We start from the raw sequence: 22024 nt of genomic DNA on the forward strand, positions 1-22024 counted from the left end.
ATTGTTACACACAGTGTTTGCTTCACTCGGCCGAGGACAGAACTCCTGCAAGTTGCCGTCTGACCTAATGAATATCTGCCGGACAGGCAACACCCGTGAAGTGAAACGATGACAATCTCGATTGCATCCCTGCAGATCGCATTTGGGAGCTATTGCGGGTAGAGATCGTGGACTGATGCGATGCAGCCCATGGATGATTAATTCAATGAAATCTACATGCTCCAGAGTAGATTGGGGGACCGAGCTCCGACAGGAGAAGAAAAAGCAACGAAACTTACCGCCTAAAGAGAATGGTGAAGAGAAGGACGTGTCTCGACTGGCAAAATTGCAGTGGATATAGACCCATTGTGATGTATCACTTCTTCACCGCCGTCTACGTCTGCCCCAGGCCCCTCCCAACAAACACAAACCATCCAGCCGGTGACGATCGTTTCAATGTTCTACCCCTTCCATTTCCTTCGTTGTAATCATTTTGACTTTTTTGACCCTTCCCTCTGGGAGAACTTGCATGGCGCCTGGAGCACTCAACCTTACGGAGGCTCGGGATTCGACCAGAGCGCGCGGGGCATGACTCGTGTTACAACAGTGACCGCACCCTCGGTGTCACTAACCGCAGAACCGGTGCAATCAGCTCGGGCCTCTTCTCAGCTAGCAAAAAGCAAAGACCTCTTGGGGGCCAATAACGGATCGTCGGGACGTCTGAAAATGGGGAAGTGTAACCAACCCCCCCTGGCGGTGCGACAACTAGTGAATAGTGAATACGCAGAATGATCACCCCGTCTTACTATATCGGATCAGCTGGGAGACCTCAATTGGATGGATGGTACCGGGGATCTGGTCGTGTGTCACCTCCCCCGCTGCAAGGAGGGCTGAACGGCGGATACATCCTTTTCCCTAGACGAGTATAGCTCTGTCCAACTCTGGAATGCTTGTGGTCCTCAGCGGTGTCCAGAAGGTGAGATCTTAACGCGGCTGACTTGAACCTTCTGTAACCTATTACAAAGGCTCCATGCGGTGGGAAAAAGTCAATAACACATTATAATTGCTTTTTCTAATTCCGACAGTCAGGATCGGTTCTCCTTGGCGTCCCAAGAAGCTTACTACAAAAAGTCATTTTAACAAAAAAGAAAGAAAGAAAAAGAAGAAGAAAATGGAGAAAAAATTAATTATGGGTCTAGCGGGGAAAGGAAAAAAGAAAGCAAGCAAATAAAACAAAAATACCACCCCAAGGCTCGCAGGATGTTACTCTGTCTCTTTAAAAGACTCCTGTACGTCCACTGATTCATACGGGTGTTTATCCAGCACGCAACCACCACGAACAACTTTGGTGGCACCCAATCACCAACCCCAGGGAATTTCTTTGCCCCAAATCCGCTGTCTCCCGCATACTTGCTTTCTACTTGACCTTTGAGGTATTATTTTTCACCTGTGGGAAGTGAATGACATTGCAGGGGTTCGGGAAGTCGATCACGGTATGCGGCCAAGTTGGGAGTTCATGTGGCCAGCCCATAAGTAAGATTGACTGGGGACGATTTATCCCTATGGATTCCAATGTCCAGCGGCTACTTGACATCACTTAACCTGAAGTTGATCCACCGCGCATTCTCTCTTCGGGCTACACTTACCTCAAGTTTGCGCTGCCTCATCAAACTTTCTTCCCTGCATGGACGGCATTGGGATTTACTGCATTTCACCCTTGGAATGACAATAGATAATACAACTCGGCATATTCAATTGTACAATTCAGGCCATATCACAATTGGTTGACCTGTAAGTTGTGTTTTCTTCTCTGGCGCGATGACAGACATTCATGTCTCCAATGTTTCCTTGATTCCCTTTTGGCTTTGAGAAATACCTGATTTAACATAATTTAATATATGTACTCCTTATAATCCTTCATGTACTTTTCTTCCATTTTACGTTGTTCTTAATTTTATTTTATTCTATTCTATTTCATTTCCCCCCTGCAACACCGCTGTTGCCAACTAAGCAGCTCTTATCCCTTGAAAGCATACGACGATAGGGAATTGATATCTCTTCACACCAAGCATTTGATAGATCATGCCTGCTTCACTTAATGGCTTTGCACTCTTAGAATAACCTATCATAGCCCCCTTCATTTTTCCATCGTTGATCTCTTTGCGATGTTCGAACGCTCCTGTCATTGACCAAGGCAGGCTTGCGAACCTCCCTACCTCCCAGACCCTCTTTCCTTCTTTGAACTTTTATCTCTCCTTTTCTTTTGCCTATCAGGACGCCTTTAAGATCAGCAGAAGTTAAGTGACTAATGTTTCGTATCGTCTAAGAGAACAAGTGCCCGAGTCATACCCAACTATTTGGAAGTCACCATACAAGCCCACCATGTCTGACAGACTCAGTTCTCTCCCCCTGGAGATAGTCCTTCAGATTCTTTCGTACCTGCCTTTTGAGTCAGTGCTGGCTTTTGGGGAGACGTGTCATACCAATCACCGATCGCACATTCTCTGCCTCCGATGTCTACGACTGGGGGTCTTCGAGAAGCGAACCCATTCCATAATATCTTGTCTCCAAGCGGGCTGGATCAAGGCAGATCAACTGGGGGAAGAACTGGGGACAGCCTTTCCCGTCGAAAGGGAGGTCGGTTCTGATTACACTATCTCCATTATCCGGCCGAAAGTCAAGTCTATAAAACCGACGCTGCCTTCTAAACTTCTAAGTAAGACGAAGGATGCAAAACTCCGATGTCCGAGGGATCCGTCGATGATGCAGGAACACATAGTTCGAACTCAGAACCGAATCTTCTCTAGAGTAGTGAATCGGTACGGGCCTTCACTTGTAAAGCTCGAGTTCATGGCGTACGATATCGACATCGAGAGCGCAATGGCACTAGGTACCAGATGTCAGTATGGGTTGCGCCACCTGGCGCTTCGCTTTGAACATCAGCACATCAGAGATGGCCATATCAAGCCGAGTACCTGGCGGTATCCGGCTCCATGCAGCATTGCGTGGAACCTTCTCATTGGAATAGGACAGTACAAGCATATCGGTGTTTCCGGGTTGCAGACCTTGATACTGGAGCGCACCGGCATTACACCGTGGCAGTTGACGATGCTCGTGAAGAAAAACCCTAATCTTACAGTGTTGAAATTGAAAACCTGCCATGGTGCACAGCCAGATTTCTTGAATTGGTTGGGAGGCATTGAACAAGATCCGGACGACCCTGCAGAAACAGATAACGGCTATGCACCGGGGGATAGACTTGAGGTTCTCTGGTTGGAGAACTGCCACGAGATCCTCACACATCCTGTTGATGACTATGAGGGCTTTGCAGATGAAGCCTGTGATAGTGGCCTTGAATGGGTGAGAGGCTTGAGGAATCTGAAAGTGAGTGTCAAGTCCATCCTGATGAGTACTAGTTGCAATAGCAGGCTAACAGCACATGGCTCCTGAAGTCCCTCTCCTTCAGCAAATGCATGAATATTCCGTCTGGGTATGTTGAACGGGCAAACAAATTAATCTGGAAAATCCCTGATATTACGTTGCCGTTCTATAACTATGAAGAGGATACCCCTATCGAGGTTGATCCTACCTTTCTGTAGTTTTCTACTTGCCTGTCTGATTCTGGTATTTACGACGTGATGATGTCTCATTTTGTATTTGTTCCTTCCCTCATTCATTCACACATACCCACTTCTTTCTAAGCATTTCTCTCCCGGAGTCGTTGCATTCATGGTCACCCAGAACCACGGCGTTTCATTCAGCAACAGCATGGCTTTTGACGATTGACAGATAGAACCGTTCTTATCTTTACCCTAATGTAATCAATACTTGATATCTCTTTTCGTATATGTCACTATTATCGTCTCTATGGAATAAACTTCAGTACTGAATCCTGTGTGTTGTACTCGAGCAGTTGTACCCTATGAGCTACGTGGCAACCTCCACACTCGTTGGCGCTATTTCTAGTTGTTACGCGGTGGGCTGAAACTCATGGCAATTCATAGATATGTAGTCCTATTGACAAGCATAGTGCTCTGCTATCCAATCAGTTCAAGGAGACACAGCAGCATAGCAAAGAGTGTATGATGTGTATTAGAGTCTCTGTAATGTGTACGACATTCGTGAAGATTCTATGGGTTGTGGATAGCCCTGCTGTGTTGCACAGCTGGGGGTTCAGTGTTGGTGAGATGGCAAACATCTATAAGTAGATAATGGCATTGTTTGTTTCATGGAGACGGCTTGAGATTCTCGGCTTCCTTGGATAGTGCAAAGATCAGAGAGTTTAATACTCACCTTTGATTTCTGTCTATACGTCCTAGAATGAGCAGACATGGAAGCGAAAGCCGAGCACCACAAGATGCAGGAACAGCCAAAGAACATGAGTTCAAGCTGTTATCTTTTTTCTCTGACACACCCTCCGTATTCACGCTTTCACCCCTCCAAATGGACAGTAACACCAACCACTATCTCTCCCTCTCCACTGACAATGTTTGAGACATTCATTCACTGTCTAGAGTATGGATCCCTTCACTCCGCATCTTGCCTTCTACCGCTTCTGGATATCTTCTCACCTTATCTTCGGATGATTCTCTTCAAACCTAACCTCACGTCGATGCATTGCCAAATGAACCCTTCTCAGAATACCGAGTCACCAGTATGAAGCGATACAGGTCTGCATCCCATTTCTGGGACTCTGCTCTGAACAAGATCTTCCCCAGGCGAGCATCGCGATCGCGATCGGATGAGCGCAACACGTTTCTGTCATTCGAGTCCTCCACTACCAGCGAACATACCGATGGCTTTTACATGTACTCCCAGGCTCTGTTAGAGCAAGAAAACAGACGCCGCGAGGCTTTACTCTACCGCCAATCCGACAGCACAGAGGCTTCATATTCATCCGCTGTAAGTCAGCTATCCTGAAACCTGACTTACTGTGTGGGAACTGACAAGGTGCAAGCTCATGGCGCCAATTCCGCGCCCTGCCCTGCCCTATACGATTAGTTCTCCCGAGTGGAACATATTTTCTGAAGCTGTCAAGGCCCTCGAAGGTGCTATTGATGACGATGCATCCGACTGGCTCCACAGCGTGCTGTCCGTCTTTTCCAAAGTCTACACCGTCGCTAAGATCATCGTCACAATACTCAGGTACTATGGGATCGAGGTACGTGGCCGGCCATGCGCTCGGCGATCAATCTGGCTATCCTCTGTCGCAGGGGATTTGAACTGACTGCAGCCATAGGTAGAAGACATCCCTGACAGTGTTCCGGCCCATATCAGACGTGCGGAGGAAATTGTGACGTCCAACTCGATTACTGAGCTTATTGAGGCCGCTGAAAGTCTTTATTATTCCGTATATGCGAGGCTGATAATGGAGATAGCGAACGTCGACTTGTCAACTTACTTCAACTTGGAACTCCGACGCACATCCCGCAAGGATGGGTTCACTCTCCCAGAGCCCGATCATTTGCTGAAGATCCTCGCGCACTGCAAAGACACCCTCGAAGCGCCAACCGTTTGCAACCATGTCAATGTGAATCTCATCAGAGTTCACCAGGATGAATTCATCCGCCGTGCCATGGAGAGGGCGATTGGCACAGAGTTCTTCCTCGACGATCTCCTCGGATACCGCCGTTATACTATGGGAATTGTGAGCGACACCTCATCCGAGTTCCGTTCCAAGTGGAACCACGACACCTTCCTTTATCAAATACCGCCGGAGGAGATCCTCACAGTCCAGTCCGAGAAGTACCTTTCTTTTATACCCAAACCGGAGGCTGTATTGACAGTTACTGGTTCGGATCTTCCATTCGTTGACCGCGACAGTGTCGATCCGGAACTTTGGGAGCGGGAGCTCGTCAAAGACCATCGCCAGGCAGCTTTAGCCAAGATGGAAGGCAAAGGCATCGGAGACGTCAGGCGCGTGGACGAGCGACGTCTCCCGAGCGACTACATGAAGGAGAGAAAATGCATCTGTCGCTCATCGTGCATCTGTTCCTGGGAATGTACTTCGGACCCCGAACGTCCCTGTCCCTGCGCAGACCGTATGATGCAGATAATGCTTGCGAAACATCGCAAGGCCCCGGGAACACGCGACTTCGCTACCCGATGCAGCAATCTTGCAAAGGCGATCTTCGAATGCGCTTCATTAATTAAACGAGACATTGATGATATCGAGATCGCGTTGGAGCTGGACCGGGCGTTTCTTCTAGTGGACAGTGAGATCGAAGCCCAGCGCCGAACGCCCCGCAAGGCTAACGGGGTGAAGTCCTCGAGTCAGGATCGAAGCTCTGATATGGGATGATACTCATTGATTGTTTCGGGGAGCGGAAGAAGAGGGGGATATGGGATGATATGAGGCCAGGTTCTTCTACAGATTGGGTGATAGTAGGGCGATCCACAGCATCATTCGACTCGATTGATGACGATCAGGGAGATGTAACTAACTACAAGCTGCTTTAGCGGCCCCCATTTGGCCCAAAGATACTATTCTTGTAATCTGATGCGCTGTACCTTGACCGTACCTTGCCCTATGATGTAATGTACGCGGTAACACTCGGAACATGTAAGGAAATAAAAAACGTCCCAACACCAACAGAAAAGCCAAACTTTTGACTGAACTAAATGGCTAAGCTGAAGGGTTATTATTAGTCACAGCATGCCATGTGCCTGAATGCTTACTGGCTCAACAAACGTAACCTGTGATCCAGAAAAAAGCTGATCATTCCACCGCTACTATCGCGATAATCCCAGCATGGTATTGTCCCAGCAAACCGGGAAGAAGAGGAAAGAAAAATAAATTACCTCAAGGTAAATCGTGCGCGGAGTGAGGAGTCAAGACTCCCGTGCAACTTGTTTATTCTTCTACCACAAAAAAGAAAACCGTTCTAGCGGGCATGGTGCCCAAAAACGTATCGACTTCGGCGACTGTATTAATATCCTCCTTTGCATCTCCGTGGCCGCGAAATCCACAGTGGATCGCAAACTTCAGAAGACCCAGAACCGGGGTGCGACGGTATAGCCGTGCTGCGTGGCCGTCCTACGGCATCACCACTCCCGTGCCGGATCGCCCTCCTCCGTTCCCCAGTTCCGGATCTAGGAAATCTCCATTCTGCTTCCAGACGGGGTATGCGCTCTGCGCCAAACGGCCGTCGCGCCCCTTCCCCCCACCGTTCCTGTCCCCGCCGTCCTCGTCCTTTTCCGACCCGTTGACTACCCACTACCACAGTCAGGATAAGAGATTATCCGTCAAGGGCGAACTAGTCAGGGGGCTGAACAACGGCGACGATGCCGTTTTGGTTGCGGATAATTTCCTCGGGGTCGACGATGGCGTGGGGGCGTGGGCTACCAAGCCACGAGGTCATGCTGCGTGAGTTTCTGCTTCCTTTACTGTTGGGTCTCTTAGGGGATGAGTCATGCTCATTTTGATGCTCGGATAGACTCTGGTCCAGGCTTTTACTGCATTTCTGGGCTCTAGAAGTCGAACGGGGAGTTGATAGTGATGCGCCGCTGGATCCGGTCGAGTACCTCCAACGTGCTTACGAAGAAACCATCAGGGCAACGACCGACCCTAACGAATGGTACGGAACAACGACCTCCGTCACTGCGATCTTACATTGGACCTGCGATGATACGGGAAACGAGAAGCCTTTACTTTACGTGACCAATGTAGGCGATTGCAAGTTGATGGTTATCCGTCCAAGCGAGGAGAAGATCCTGTTTCGGACCAAGGAACAATGGCATTGGTTCGACTGCCCGATGCAGCTGGGGACCAACAGCGTGGACACACCGCGGAAGGATGCAGTGATGTCTCAAGTGGATTTGGAGGAGGAGGATGTCGTACTTGCCGTGTCCGACGGCGTTCTAGACAATCTTTGGGAACATGAAATATTGTCCATCACGCTTGATAGCATCAAGAAGTGGAACCAGGGACGGTATGACAATACAGACCTTGAGTGGGCTCCCCCGGAGGTGCTGGCAGAAGAACGCATGGTCTTTGTGGCGCGCGAGCTGCTCAAATCCGCTCTGGCTATTGCCCAGGATCCGTTCGCCGAGAGCCCATTTATGGAGAAGGCAATTGAAGAAGGTCTCGCTATTGAGGGGGGTAAGTAGACTCCCTGCAATATAGTGAGCAGCTGATTGACTTGCAATAGGGAAAATGGATGACATTAGCGTGGTGGTTGGTTCCTGCAAGAGGAGGGCTTCTTGAGCCGGACGCACGCAATAGGCTTTGAAGCTTCAATCAAACTACCAGACGACATCTAGAAACATATCACCTGCAGGTTTTATCCTGACGCGTCCGACGCCATATATCGGTTCCTAGAGGGTTGGACTACGATACGTTATTAGAACCGGGAGCTACTCCTGACCTTCCCACCTGCGAGTTGACGCTGAACCGTATCATGTCGCACCAGGCGCCCAAGCATCCAAGCACTGCGCACTCGACATTAAAAGCGTTACTATAGAAGGCATGCACATGAATGCCGAAGCCACGAGGTTATGGACATATATGCACATCAACCATGGCAAGTCAATAGCCGGCGGGGAATGATTTGCTTATGGTTAATTTATTTTGAAACTACGATTCATGTAATTAGATAATACTGCCGTTGTTCTTCTTCTTCTTCTTTATATCTCCTTATTTCTCGAGTACTCATATTCAGTCTAGATTTCCAATCTATCAATTTTGTCATAGTATCGTAAAAACTCCCCCAAATCTAGATAACGCACGGACCACATCCAAAGTAGCGACATTCCGCCCGGCAAAATCAGAAAAAAAAGTTTCGATCTAAGAAAATCAATCGACGCAATCACCAACACAGCTCCCACCCAACACTCTCACTCTTAATTCCCTCATCGCCACCTACCCGTGAAAATGAGGGCCAAACGCTCAAAGAAGTACCGCAAGCTCATGCATCAATATGAGCTCGCATTCGGTTTCCGCGAACCATACCAAGTCCTAGGTAAGCCGCAACCAAGCGCATCCCAGAATGAAAGTCGCCTAACAAATGAATACAGTGGACTCCAACTTCCTCAATGCCGTACACTCCTTCAAGATGGAGCTACTCCCTTACCTCGAGCGCACACTGCAGGGCAAAGTCAAGCCTCGTACGTCTCAACCACACCCCACCTACCAAGCCACAAAGACCAATAACACACCGGTCATGTCCTTAAGATAATCACTAACAAGACATGATATATAGTCCTCACAAAATGCTCACTAGCAGCCATCATGGCCAACCAACCCATCAACCCTCGCACCAACAACCCCGTCCGTCCCGCACAACTCCCCCCGCCCACCGTCCTCCCATTGCGCCACTGCTCCCACAACGAAGACGCCTCCCCTATCGACGAAACAGAGTGCCTGCTTTCTCTTCTTTCGCCGTCCGCAGACGTCAAGCGGAACAAGGAGCATTATATCCTCGCTACGGCGGACCCGGCGACGCCCAAGGCTTCGTCGCAGAACGACAAGAAGCGGAAGCGCGGTGTCGATGAGGCCGAGGTTGCGCTCAGAAAGTCGCGGATGTTTAGGAGCGCTGCGCGAGCTATCCCCGGTGTGCCAATTGTTTATGTGAAGCGGTCTGTTATGGTTTTGGAGCCGATGAGTTCGTTGAGCGAGGAGTTGCGGGATGGGTATGAGAGTGGGAAGTTTAGGGCTGGGTTGAACGATGATGCGGCTCCGAAGAAGAGTGGAGATGGGGAGAAGAAGAAGAAGGGATTTAAGAAGGTGAAGGGCCCGAATCCTTTGAGTGTTAAGAAGCCGAAGAAGAGGGAGTCTGAGTCGGATAGGCCTGCGAAGAAGAGGCAGGCCACGGAGGATGGAGAGGGTAAGGAGTCTACGGAGAGGACGGAAGATGGTGATTCTGCGCCCAAGCCGAAGCGGAGGAGACGTCATCATAATCGCGGCGCTAAAAATGAAGGCGAGGATGGAGGCGATGCGGCTCCTGCTGTCACGATGGAGGAGTGAGCAGTTTCCACCTGCGTGCTTGCTTGTTGATGAAAAAGATATCGTTATTCATGGTATGGCGTTCCGGTTGGGCAAAAGACAATTACATCAGTTTAACCCAGTGTATATTCCAATGAACACAATCGATGTAAATCCACCCATTCATTCCCATCATAGTCCACACCCCCATCTAATCATACAACTCACTCATAGACCCAAAAGAGAGGGAAAGAAAAGAACAAAGAAGAGAAGAGAAGATCCCAAAACGCCATCCGCCATCCAACACAGCAATGCAATCAATCAACATACAATACAGCCCTCCACCATCACCAACCAAACCTAATCCTTCTTCTCAGCCCCAACACCCGAGGCGTAGACGAGAATCCCTGCTCAAAAGCCTTCTCATCCGCCCAGATCTTCTCGATTCGCTTCCGGTTCTCCCTCGCCGCATCGCGGTTCCGCTTGGCCCGCTCGTACCGCTCCGCGGCCAGACACTTGTTCACGTCGCGCTTTATATCGTTGCAGTTTCCGAGGGCCTTGTGCAGGAAGCCCTTGGCGTGGCATTCGTCCAACGCCGTCATGATTGCTTCGCAATCTGTCATTCAATTCAAGTTAGTTTGGGGGTTGGTCGTAAGGGAAGGAATGGGGGAGTGACGGACTGGCATTGTAGGGTGTGTGGAGGTGGGAATGCATCTTGGATCTAGTTTTCCTTTCCGTAGATTTCTAAAATAAGAGAGGTTCTGATTTCCCCCAAAAGTTGCAAGATAAACCCAACGTAGAATTATAGATCATCAAAGCGGCGCATACGAGAAATCTCCGAATCCATATCCCGGGCGGTGAAGCCATGAGCGAAGTTCTGCCGGGCGGAAACTGAGGGGCCATCAAGAAAAAAAAAGAAAAAAGAGCAACCAGCGTTGACGCTCTATCTAACTATCGCAATCCACAAGACTCTTCTTCTTGTGGATCATATTGACACTGGTTTGATCAGGTCAATTTAATGATTCTTTTACGGAATTTCAAAGATAAAAGTTTTTTTTTGAATATTTTCTCTATTGAATAGATTTGCTCGCATCTTTACGACCTTAAAAGTTTGACGATTTCCGATTCTGGTTTTTCTTTTTAATTGCCTTTCACGATGTCTTCTATGATTACAACTACTTCCTGGGTGCGACGGGGTGTCGCGGCCCAGATGCCGACTAAGTATGAGATTGATGAAGAGGAGATGAATCGGATATCGACTCTCGCGAAGATGCAGCTTGAGGATGCTCAGAGTGATCTGAAGGCTGCTCAGGATGGGGATGGGGATGAGGAGGAGGATGAGGCTATGGAGGAGGATGACAAGAAGGATGTTATGGAGGAGGATTCGGGAAAGAAGACGGAGGCAGCCAATGCTGAGTATGTTTATGTGTTTTCTGGCCGTGCGCGGGTTGGTTGGATGCTTGAAGCTGACCTGGCTGTAGTGACGATGACTTGAAGGAATATGATCTCGACCATTACGACAGTGATGAGGTCGACGAGGATGGCGAGAAGACTACCATGTTCGGCAATGTCAAGTCCCTTGCTTACCACCAGCCTAACGAGGCGGATCCGTACCTGGTGATGCCACCGGAGGAGGATGATGAAGAGAGAGAGGAACTGCAGATTCTTCCCACCGATAACTTGGTGCTTGCGGGTAAGGTAGAGGATGAAGTCGCACACCTTGAGGTCTACGTCTACGAGGACCAGGACGCCAATCTGTACGTGCACCATGACATCATGCTGCCGGCCATTCCTCTCTGCACTGAATGGTTGGACATGCCTGTTGGCAAGACCGCCGAGGGCCGCACTACAGGAAACTTCGTGGCTGTTGGGACGATGGAGCCCGATATCGAGATTTGGGATCTGGACATTGTCGACTGCATGTACCCCAACGCCATCCTGGGCCAGGGTGGTGAAGGTGAAGCCAAGAAGCCAAAGAAGAAGAAGACCAAGGCGAACGACGAGTTCCACGTTGACGCGGTGCTCGCGCTGGCTGCGAACCGGCAACATCGCAATCTCCTTGCCTCCGCCTCGGCCGATCGAACGGTTAAACTTTGGGATCTCAATACCACAAAATGCGCCAAGTCCTACACCCACCACACCGACAAGGTGTGCTCCTTGGACTGGCACCCGAAGGAGTCCACCGTCTTGCTGAGTGGCAGTTACGACCGCACCGTGGTGGCCGCGGACATGAGAGCCCCCGACTCCAAGGCCCGGTGGGGTGTGGACACAGATGTCGAGAACGTACGCTGGGATATGCACGATCCCAACTACTTCTACGTGACGACAGACGGCGGTATGGTCTATCGCTACGATGTGCGAAACGTCCCCGCCAACCCTAAGGATTCGAAACCCGTGTGGTCCCTGCAGGCGCACGACGACTCGGTGTCAGCTTTCGACATTAACTCCGCCATTCCGGGTTTCCTCGTCACCGGTAGCACAGACAAGCAGGTTAAACTGTGGAACGTCGAGAACGACAAGCCTAGCATGGTCGTCTCACGCAAGCTGGAGGTGGGCAAAGTTTTCTCGACTACATTCGCCCCCGATCCAGAGGTCAGCTTCCGACTGGCCGTGGCCGGCAGCAAGGGCGTCGTACAGATCTGGGATACTTCCACCAACGCCGCAGTCCGCCGGGCTTTCGTGTCGCGGCTGCCCAGTCTGGAAGGTGAGGTGCAGGAGCGCACAGTGGGTGTGCAGGCGGATCAGAATGAGTCAGATGAAGAGGACGCCGCGCAGGAGGTTGGTGCGGCCGCCGGCGGTGCGGATGGCTGGGAGTCGATGGATGAAGACTGAGGTTCTAGAAACGGGGAAAGATATCCTAAGCAAGGATGCCATTGTATGCGCATTGCGTCAGTGTAGAAAGCTTTTTTGTCCGTTCTGTGTGTATAGTCCTGTTTGCCTTCCGTCTGACATGCAATGAAAACGTTGATACCCGGTTTGATTTAAATTGCAACTGAATGGTGATCGAAAATGAGAACGGAGGGCATGTCTGTACATGGCAACGATCGTCCAGATCCTGGTCGAAAACGGTCCTAGTGTGAAACGGCCCGTCCAGCCAATCAGGACCACCTTTTAATTTGGAGATTCAATTTTCCAGAGTAAAGCCGACAGGAATTACTCAAGTGACCCGGGATTTGGCGATGGAGGTCACAGTATCGCTTTAGCGATGGGAAGATGGGACAGTGTGATGCGGGAGGCGTGGAAACAAAGAAAAAAAAATTAACCAATTCACAATATGCAAGTGACAGGTAGAATTACAATATCAGTTATTGCTTTTGTTATTTTCTTTCATTATGTACGACCAGGATTATCTGCAAATTCCACATGGGAAGAAAAAGCAAGGCTGAAAAAATATAAAGAGATAAAAAAGAAAAAGACAGAGACGAGAAAAGTAGCAGTGGGGGCTAACCTGACATGGTAACTCGTTAATCAGAAGGACCTCCATGGCGGGTGATATATCCGCTCTCTGTTGGCCCTTGTGACAATAAAAAGAGTTGTAAACGAAGTCCACAATTTACTGTGTGTATTAAGTTTACCCACGGGGTGGGGTTGACCCGCGCGCATTGACACCGAAAGCCCATTGTCGGGATCAGATTTCAGATCGGCTCAGGAGTCTCAACACGCTTTTGTGCGACAAATAGGCCCTCTGAAAACAAAGGAATGAATGAAAACTGATACTACCTTAAAAGCATACAGTGGGAAGTATGTTGGACTGATCAATCATATACCACAGGGGGAAAGTTTACCTATCATACTTCGTAGATCACACACTCCACAGTCATGCAAGCACTAATAGTACTTTGGTTGGCTGGCGATACGCTGAGACACGGCGGCCGCAGAGTTGTTTCATCCCCACTGCTGATGGTACATGGCGCTCCTGAGAGGTCATTCCGTTGCCGTTCCTGACACCAACTCCGGCACCGTCGCTTGGCCATTGCAGTGCGATAGTGCTTAGGTCGTTATGATTGCTCTTTTTTTCGTCGTTGGAGAGGTGAAATAAAATAAAAATTAATCAGGGACATAAGATTTTCGTCTCAGGGCGGAGATACCAGGGGTCTTTCCGTCTCATATTGGTATCTAGGGCACGGGTCGAAGGAGGATACAATTATTCTCCTTGGAGAGGGATGGTATTCAGGAGGAGGTAACGTAGAGGTTACCTGGGTATTGAGTAGTAATGGTTAGGTTATGGTTTAATTTAATGGCCATCACTCTGCGTCGTACAGGTGCCACGCAGCTGAGAGACAGCCCCGGCGCTTCGCATCGACCATATCTACCGAATGGCAGGTTGCAAGGAACCGCGTGGGATAGTCACATCAAGTGGTCTTGGCCGTCGGAAGACCGGACCATGCAAAGAAGTCTGCCTGAGGTCAGCAGAGATAATCACTTCTCCATTAATAGATACACAGATTGATTGATTTTTTGGGCCCCTTCCTTATGGGGGATACTTCCGTACTGGGGGGAAGAGAAAACATACCATATTTACTCCGTACGGCGTACTCTGGGTCAACATCGGCACTTTGCGGTTTCCCATGGATCACACATAGGTTCTCGAACCTGAAAAAGACCGAAATTCACGCATTAGAAACCACCAGAATCAGGGTCCCTAACAGAAGGCGAAAGTTTTTCTATTGTTCACCAAGGAACAGGCTGCTTGAACCATAGAAAGGTCACTGACCGAACCGTGGGAAAAGCGGGAAGCATCCGACGAACAGATGGTGACTGGATAACCTTGAGAGGGACAAGCAGGTAAAACTCTAAATGGGTGTCCATCAGCCTGGTGGATCGAAAAGCCTGGAACACACCCATAAGGCATTCGCCGCTGCCCCTGCCTTTTTCTACCTTCCCTTTTCTTCTTCCCCTCTCGTTTAATTACATACTTCACTGGCCTCTTTTCTTTTCTTCCTTTTCTTCATTTCGTGGTCCATTCCTCCCTGGGGGATTTTTTGCCTTGGATCAATTATTTCACTTCTTATTCTTTCATTCCATTCTCTTGTCCTGGATTCCCTCCTTCCATCCTTGATTTGGTACTTTTTACCCTTCCTTATTAAAACCCCGTGGCGCGTCCTGGTTGTCCGCCCCGATTTACCCAGTACAGAGTGCTGCTGCAATTATTCCACCCCTTGAGTCGAGCAATCCACCCACTTGAGACGGACTTCCCACCATCCGATTTTCTGCTGTGCAAGAAAAAGGAATCTCCGCCTCAACTTTCATTGAATGAAATATCCAGAAACTTTGATCTTCGATGAGCAACGGAGACTGAAAAACAACTAAAAAAAGAACCTTATATCAAAGCGCACCGTCCATATCTGATAGCGGACATTCCAGTCACTGACCTTCCATTCCTTCTGGGGCCAACCCCGCAATCATCCACCACGCATTCTTTATCGGTACCGCAAACGAACGTTTGGCAGGCACTAAAAATAGGAGGACTATTTGATAAGGAAGAGTGACAGTTGACGTGACAGTTGATCAAAAACAGCTGCTGCAATACAATTAACCTATATCACGGTCCTCAACCCGCTTCCTTGGTTGAAAGTTATTGACTACTATATCGCATCGCTTAAACTCTCGGAACCACCATGTCCTCGCTGACCCGAGCATTTACCAAGCGCCACAAGCGCCCCGAGGTATCGGCACCGATGCTACCGGGAGGGCCAAGTCAAATTCTCTGCTGGAACCATCAATCGGGGCAAGATCTCAGCGCCAGTGGAGTTGCTGTCCACCACGAATATGCTCGCTTACAATGCGCCCGATCTTCATTCAGCGGGATCGTCATCTACGTCATCTCTTCAATCTCCAGATGACTCAGAATTATCTTTTGCGCATCAGAGTTTCGGGTCGCCCGTCACAACACCCAGCGACTCTCCCGTCGAGCCCAACCCTCTATCGTCATATTTCCCCAAGCGCTCAGCCACTGTTACCAGCCATCCTCGATCCTCTACATCGACTGCATCATCTACGGATGCGCCCTTGGTTCCCAAGCGGGCGCTTTCCCATACGAAGCGCTCCCACCAAGAGTTGGCTCGTCAGCGCTCCATCTCACGGCTCTCGCCTCCTCCATTAAATTCCGTGCGCAGCAGTCCTGCAGTTCGCCCAGCCCAGGAATACTCCAGCCCCGAACCACACCCCTTTGGAAAGGAGCTGGAGCAAGTGAATGAGGTCGTGGAAGAGTTTGGTGGCACTCGTGTGCTCGATGAAGAGGAGCTTATTTTGCAGAACAAAGGCCTGATGAAGTTCACCGTGGACGAATACCTGGTAGAAATTGAAGATCTTTACGGAAGCATCTTTGACGATCGAATGGGCCCAATTGCTTCCGGACAGTGGCTATGAAGCTTCATTGTCATGCGGAAACGGCTCGATGGCGTCGACCGGAAGTGGAAAGAACTGGATTTTTGTCTCATCATCTGTTATGACCTACTAATATTCGCTCTTTAACGAATTCGTCTGTTTATGTGTGCTTTTTCACCGGCTTTATACCATTGGGAGAGGATCTGTTCCTTGTGTGATTTTTTTCTATTATCTTGTGGACCATGTTTCAATTTACATATTGTATTTTCGTGATGGGTTATGTTATGGTACACGAAATCGAAGGAACGGACGATGAGTCTCATCTCTGTGCTTTCAATCGAGTAGGATTAGAGACTATGCCTGCAGTTTTAAACCTAAACCACGTATCTACAAGTCTACCCTGAGTACAAAGTACGCCATTACTACTCCTTAGTAGGTACTAGGAAGCCTTCCATATTGCCCAATCAGGCGCTGAGTGGTGCACGGTTACGCGCCGGTCACGCGCTGGTCACGGGGATAAGCTCCACTGATGCCCCACAAGAAAAATTTCAAGCAGGATGCTTCTCCGCCTCTGTCGGTGTCCCTCGTAAGACCAGCTCCTTCTCATCTGCTTACGTCTAATGCACGGCTTGCTACAATATTGTGTGTGTTAGATGACAGATGGGGCTGTCTTCGGTCACCATTAACTCCCAGTGCGCCTATCATCTGTAGCATCAGCGAAACATTCGAGGTTTGACCACGCTGGCGGTGTCGTGTGCTCTTGTTCTCCAATACTCGGCTTGTGTTATAGCGAGAGTTCTGGGGTCCAATAAATGACGAGCATTGAGCAAAGTCTCCCTTCCTTCCAGCTGCATATCTGAACATTCCTGCTGACCTATCATGGTCGCCCTCGCCACGCCCTCGCGCAACCCAGCAACGGGAATTAGACAACCTAGCCGCTCCAAGATGCTAGCCACGTCTTCTCCTGTTCCCATCTTGAAAACTGCTAAGGAAACCCCCACGGCCGGTATCAAACATAAAATGGAGGATATGAATCTTTCCCTGTCCCCCTCGTCTTCTGGTTCTTCCGACGGCGAGGGGCTCCCCAGCCCGAGGAAGCGGGCTCGGGTGCAGTTCAAGGAGGTTGAAATGGTTTCGTTCGATGAAAGGGTGCAAGGGAACACCGGGGCCCCGGAGAAGAGTGCGGCCGTGGTTCACGAGGAGGTGCGCCGTGCTATTCAACGGCATATCTCAGGCACCGACAGTGAAGCCTACGACCGCATCAAAGAAATCTTCTCGGTGGATCCCCGGCGTGGGGAAGAGGATGGCATGTTTTCCTACGATGTACCTACACACACGACTTTAAGATATCATCTTCTGGGCCTTCTGTCAAACGTGGCTTCCTTGGATCGCAGCTGCAACGGGCTGGTCAACGCTGTTTTAAACAGTGTATGGCTCGGGCGCGACGAGTCCTACGTTAAGTTGTATATTCGCTTCCTAGGTAATCTTGCGGCCGCCCAGGGAAGCTATCTGGGACCGGTGCTCAAAATGCTCGTCACATACCTAGGCGAGCTTCCCAAGGGCACGGGCAAGCTGCCGGGCTATGCTCCCGTCCTCGTGCCGGAGATCTACACCCGGGTCCACATGGCTCTTCGTCATATAGTGCATTTGATCCCGTCCGGTAGCGGGTCATTGTCGCCCGTCTTGTCCATGCAGTTTCCTTTTGATACCGATTCTCCAAAGGCCAACATTGCGTACACGCAAAACCTCATCAGAGTAATTGGCTATACCCCAGAACTCCAGGCGGACATCCTTGCTCTCCTCACTGAAAAAATCGTTAAGATCGACGTTCAGATTCAGGTGGACATGGACGATCTTGATGATGAAGAGGAAGAGGAGGTTCTGCATGCTGTCTCTCCTGGGGCCATTGTCTTTGGTGAGGACGATGACGATGACAATGCATCGGTCGTGAGCGATGACTCGATAGATACCGAGTCTCGGCGGATTAAGACGATAAAAGATAACGTTCTCAAGCTGGATGGCATGATTGATTCTCTGTTTGAATACTATACGCCGACCTTCGCCTCCGGCACCTTGGACGACAAGGAGAATACGCTCGATCTCCTACTTAGCCACTTTCAAAGCATTATCCTTCCGACTTACCGCTCACGCCATTCCCAATTCCTCCTTTTCCACTTCTCTCAGTCGTCCCCAGATCTTGTTGACCGCTTTACCACGGCATGCATCGAGATTGTTTTCAATAAGCTGCAGCCAGCCATCACACGTCAATCTGCCGCCGCATACCTCGCCAGTTTCGTTGCCCGAGGTGCACACATCTCTGGTGAGATTGTGCGAGATGTCTTCGGTCTGCTAGGCGGACACTTGCGGGATCTGCGTGACCTCTACGAGCCTTCCTGCCGGGGTCCTGATCTCCGTCGCTATGGCCCCTTCTACTCCACCGCGCAGGCCTTACTCTACATTTTCTGCTTCCGCTGGCGGGACCTGACCACTGCCGCAACAGAGGGCGATAGCATCGAGCAAGTAGATGAGCTTGAGCTAGAAGACATCACCTTCCCGCCAATGGTGAAGGAAGCCCTCCACCAGACCATCTATTCCAAGCTGAACCCGCTGAAGGTGTGCTCGCCCGCCATCGTATCAGAGTTCGCACGGATGTCCCAGCACCTGAATTTGATGTACGTGTTCAGCATTCTTGAAACGAATAAGCGAATCCGCATGACATCTTTCCGGAATCTGTCCGCCCTGGCAGACCCGCGATTCAGCATAGTCGAACGAGAGACTCGTGCTGGTGATGATCTCGGTTATCAACTCGATGCATACTTCCCATTTGACCCGTACCAGCTCCCCCGCAGCCGGCACTGGGTGGAAGCTGACTACATCCACTGGCGCGGTATCCCTGGTGATGACCAGGATGAATCCGATAGTGAGGCTGACGATTTCGAGTCGGACGATGATCTCAGTGACGAAACGGGCACTGATGAAGAGTAAATCCGTTCTCCTTGAAGGAAAACAATTACATTCTTCCCTCCCCTTTTCAGTTCTCAATACCCCTTTCTTGAGCGTTGCTTAACGACTCTTTCCAAAAAAGAAAAGTTTTTTTATGCTGCTGTTAGCGTGGCGTCTGGAGCGTCATTGTGTTATTTCAACTGTTGATATTTTTTTTCTCATTTTCTCCCTGATCTTGCGAGAGATACCTACCATGCCTTGTTTGATTTGGTCCACCTACTTGGTACGCATGATGATGTGATTGGTGAATGTATGATAATGCATGGTATAGGATGAAATTCACTCTTGGGAAATATACTACCTGTGCTTCTGTAGCTGCGTAGTACATTCTCCCAATGAATACTGTATATATACAAATATGGAAGGACTCTAAGATTGATGCAAATGTTCACACTAATACATCCCGCAATCTAGGTTAAGGGATCACGAAGGCTATGGATGTGTAGACTGTTTGGATGGAAGAGAGCATCGAGGGTATTTTCGTGGGCTAGAAAGGCAGTCTTTTACTATTGCCCCGTAGTACAGGTTGCATTGAGAGGAGGTTATCTAAGGATTATGTGGCTGTCCAAGACGAAGATGAAGCGGATTGGATCTGCTTTGTATGGGCGTTGGGGCCTTATCACAATACAGCTGGAATCCGACTTATCCAGATGAGGGTACCATAAGCTTTCAGACACATAAACTGTTGAAGTAGAGCCTGGAACTACGTGGTCAGTACCTATCTTGTCGGTGAATCATGGAAGGAGATAATATACAATTGGAGGGTATGCCAGCCAGCCAGATGTTCTGACAATACCCCCAGCGGAATATATTTTTAGTTGACAAGAGAATTGGCGGCTTCCAGTTCAAGGAAGAAGTGCGCCACTGAACGCTGAAGGCTGTCCTCAGACTTCAGCAGCATCACGTTAGAGATAGCTTTTGTCCCTAGCCGACCATACTCTATGTATTGCACCATATTGATGGGGTATAACCTCGGTTTATATAAATCTGTGCTGATATCTGGTAGTCTAAAATGGCGTGTAGTACTACGGGAATAGTCCACATAGTAATGATAGAATGCGATTCTCCTAGCCTGTTAGAGCAAGTCATGGCCGCAATTGGGGCACCAGATGGGCAATTTCGAGCGAAGTATGAAAAGGCTGATGTTGAGTTGGTTTTTCCGCATGAGGCAAATCCGGAAGGGCACTGATGCTCCCGATTCACTGATCGTCGATTGCTTGCTTGCTTGGCAACAAACTATCTCGGTAGTCTAGCCCACACCTCTTTCTAAAACTTATCAAATCTGGCCTCAGTACGAGTCGCCGAGAAATGGGTGCTCTTGGCAAATACACAGTATGCCAATCACAAAGACGATCCAACGGCTGGACCCATGGATAGTTCGTTGCCAAAAAGAACAATATCCAAACAGCTCAATGAACAATACAAACCTAAGTCGGCCGCCCGCCTGGTCTCCACGACCCGTCAATGCGACAAGGATCTCAAAATACCGAAACAAAGAGGGATATAGTTTTGCAGACTTTCTAGCAAACCGGGAGCCAGAATGGCATTCCACCATTGGAGAAATCAAACTCTGACGACCAAAGCTGGTATCCCCATTGGTTTAGTGCTTAAGCTCATATCAATGGGACATGTGCATATAAGCATGGGTGGAGGAGTGCCCAACTTTCTAGTTTGGCTCTTGCAGCAACGTCGAGTGGACAGAACTCCTGTATTTACACCCTAACTATGGACGGCGTCAAGCGGTATTACAGCTCCCTCGAAACCCGTCTCGGAAATTGGATCGTCTACGGCGGCCGTGCCCACCTAGGCTACTACTCCCCAGATGTCTGGTGGCCATTTCCGGTCCACCAGGCGCTTGTTGCGATGGAAGATCAAGTGTTTCGATCACTGCATTTGAGCCCGGGTGCCCGAGTTCTCGATGCCGGTTGCGGAGACGGCCAGGTGGCGATCCATTTCGCGCAGAAGGGCCTGCAAGTACATGCCATCGATGTTCTCCCAGAACACGTCCAACAAGCACAACAGAACGTCCTGGAGGCTATTGGTAAAGTTGACTGGAACGCCAAGCACAAGTCAGACACAGTCACACCCTTGGATGCATTGACGGTCGAGCAAGGTGACTACCATGATCTTCAAACGGTGGGAAAGGGTTCCCTAGACGGCATCTACACCATAGAGACATTAGTCCATGCGACCGACTTGAACCGCGCCCTGTCAGAGTTTTACCGAACACTCAAACCCGGAGGCAGGATCGCCCTATACGAATATGACCACTGGAGTGGCGACGATATTCAGCAAACAAACCAATCGGAAAAGGAGGCTATGGACAAGGTTCGCTTGCATGGCGCTATCTCAAAGGCGGCAAATGGACAATTCGGGCCGTCACCCTCAGAGGACCGAAGCGAACAAGCTTGCCCACAGAAAGGCTTGGTTGGGATGCTGAACAAGGCTGGCTTTGAGGATGTTCAGGAGAGCGATATTTCGCAAAATGTCAAACCAATGATTCGGTTTCTAGCTTATTTCCTGTACATCCCATCCATGATTGTGTTAGCTTTGGGCTTGGAAGCTTATTTCATCAACACAGTCGCCATCGTCGCCAACTATCAGCGTGGGTGGAAGTATATTGCGGTGACGGCGCGGAAGCCTGCGACGGTATCTGGTCAATGATGTAGTGGTTGAGCTCCCGTGAAAATATCTTTGCGATCTGTCCAAGTACTTCGTTAATAGTTTTGAATGGATTGTCTTCATTGTTACTGAACGTAGTACTGTACACTATTGAAACCGCAGACTCGCTTG

General features: G+C 49.5%; 9 protein-coding genes across 9 annotated transcripts; 8 read left to right on the forward strand and 1 right to left on the reverse strand.

Annotated features, from left to right (window-relative positions):
• Positions 1 to 2361: 2361 nt before the first annotated feature.
• Positions 2362 to 3578, forward strand: ANOM_004742 (F-box protein; the record flags this gene model as incomplete). Its single annotated transcript, XM_015549999.1, has 2 exons — positions 2362 to 3363; positions 3432 to 3578. The coding sequence occupies 2 exons, from the start codon at positions 2362 to 2364 to the stop codon at positions 3576 to 3578; spliced, it is 1149 nt and encodes a 382-aa protein (XP_015407806.1).
• A 1057-nt stretch (positions 3579 to 4635) lies between these two features.
• ANOM_004743 (uncharacterized protein) lies at positions 4636 to 6280 on the forward strand (the record flags this gene model as incomplete). Its single annotated transcript, XM_015550000.1, has 3 exons — positions 4636 to 4881; positions 4937 to 5140; positions 5219 to 6280. 3 exons carry the CDS (start codon positions 4636 to 4638, stop codon positions 6278 to 6280), a joined length of 1512 nt encoding a protein of 503 aa, XP_015407810.1.
• Positions 6281 to 6872: 592 nt separating this feature from the next.
• Positions 6873 to 8185, forward strand: ANOM_004744 (protein phosphatase 2C; the record flags this gene model as incomplete). The annotated part of the gene is made up of 3 exons (XM_015550001.1): positions 6873 to 7345; positions 7416 to 8080; positions 8130 to 8185. The coding sequence occupies 3 exons, from the start codon at positions 6873 to 6875 to the stop codon at positions 8183 to 8185; spliced, it is 1194 nt and encodes a 397-aa protein (XP_015407801.1).
• Positions 8186 to 8851: 666 nt separating this feature from the next.
• On the forward strand, positions 8852 to 9943 carry ANOM_004745 (rRNA-binding ribosome biosynthesis protein UTP23; the record flags this gene model as incomplete). Its single annotated transcript, XM_015550002.1, has 3 exons — positions 8852 to 8939; positions 8995 to 9084; positions 9180 to 9943. The coding sequence occupies 3 exons, from the start codon at positions 8852 to 8854 to the stop codon at positions 9941 to 9943; spliced, it is 942 nt and encodes a 313-aa protein (XP_015407809.1).
• A 266-nt stretch (positions 9944 to 10209) lies between these two features.
• On the reverse strand, positions 10210 to 10687 carry ANOM_004746 (COX assembly mitochondrial protein). Its single transcript, XM_015550003.1, has 2 exons — positions 10582 to 10687; positions 10210 to 10517 (listed from the first exon to the last, which is right to left on the reverse strand). Exons 1-2 carry the CDS (start codon positions 10613 to 10615, stop codon positions 10249 to 10251), a joined length of 303 nt encoding a protein of 100 aa, XP_015407802.1. The 5' UTR covers positions 10616 to 10687; the 3' UTR covers positions 10210 to 10248.
• Positions 10688 to 11057: 370 nt separating this feature from the next.
• On the forward strand, positions 11058 to 12733 carry ANOM_004747 (rRNA-processing protein PWP1; the record flags this gene model as incomplete). The annotated part of the gene is made up of 2 exons (XM_015550004.1): positions 11058 to 11317; positions 11383 to 12733. 2 exons carry the CDS (start codon positions 11058 to 11060, stop codon positions 12731 to 12733), a joined length of 1611 nt encoding a protein of 536 aa, XP_015407803.1.
• A 2937-nt stretch (positions 12734 to 15670) lies between these two features.
• Positions 15671 to 16270, forward strand: ANOM_004748 (uncharacterized protein; the record flags this gene model as incomplete). The annotated part of the gene is made up of 1 exon (XM_015550005.1): positions 15671 to 16270. The coding sequence occupies one exon, from the start codon at positions 15671 to 15673 to the stop codon at positions 16268 to 16270; it is 600 nt and encodes a 199-aa protein (XP_015407807.1).
• An 837-nt stretch (positions 16271 to 17107) lies between these two features.
• On the forward strand, positions 17108 to 19213 carry ANOM_004749 (rDNA-binding RNA polymerase I transcriptional factor; the record flags this gene model as incomplete). The annotated part of the gene is made up of 1 exon (XM_015550006.1): positions 17108 to 19213. The coding sequence occupies one exon, from the start codon at positions 17108 to 17110 to the stop codon at positions 19211 to 19213; it is 2106 nt and encodes a 701-aa protein (XP_015407811.1).
• Positions 19214 to 20956: 1743 nt separating this feature from the next.
• ANOM_004750 (class I SAM-dependent methyltransferase) lies at positions 20957 to 21895 on the forward strand (the record flags this gene model as incomplete). The annotated part of the gene is made up of 1 exon (XM_015550007.1): positions 20957 to 21895. One exon carries the CDS (start codon positions 20957 to 20959, stop codon positions 21893 to 21895), a length of 939 nt encoding a protein of 312 aa, XP_015407828.1.
• Between the last annotated feature and the right edge of the window lie 129 nt (positions 21896 to 22024).

Source organism: Aspergillus nomiae (genome assembly GCF_001204775.2).
Source record: "Aspergillus nomiae NRRL 13137 chromosome Unknown contig00099, whole genome shotgun sequence".
NCBI lineage: Eukaryota > Fungi > Ascomycota > Eurotiomycetes > Eurotiales > Aspergillaceae > Aspergillus > Aspergillus nomiae.

Bases quoted from the DNA above. Each gene is read 5' to 3' on its own strand.
- ANOM_004746 (XM_015550003.1), bottom strand. From the start codon at position 10,615: ATGCATTCCCACCTCCACACACCCTACAATGCCA. The intron at 10,518-10,581 runs GTCCGTCACTCC...ATTGAATGACAG, and splicing joins CCACACACCCTACAATGCCA to ATTGCGAAGCAATCATGACG.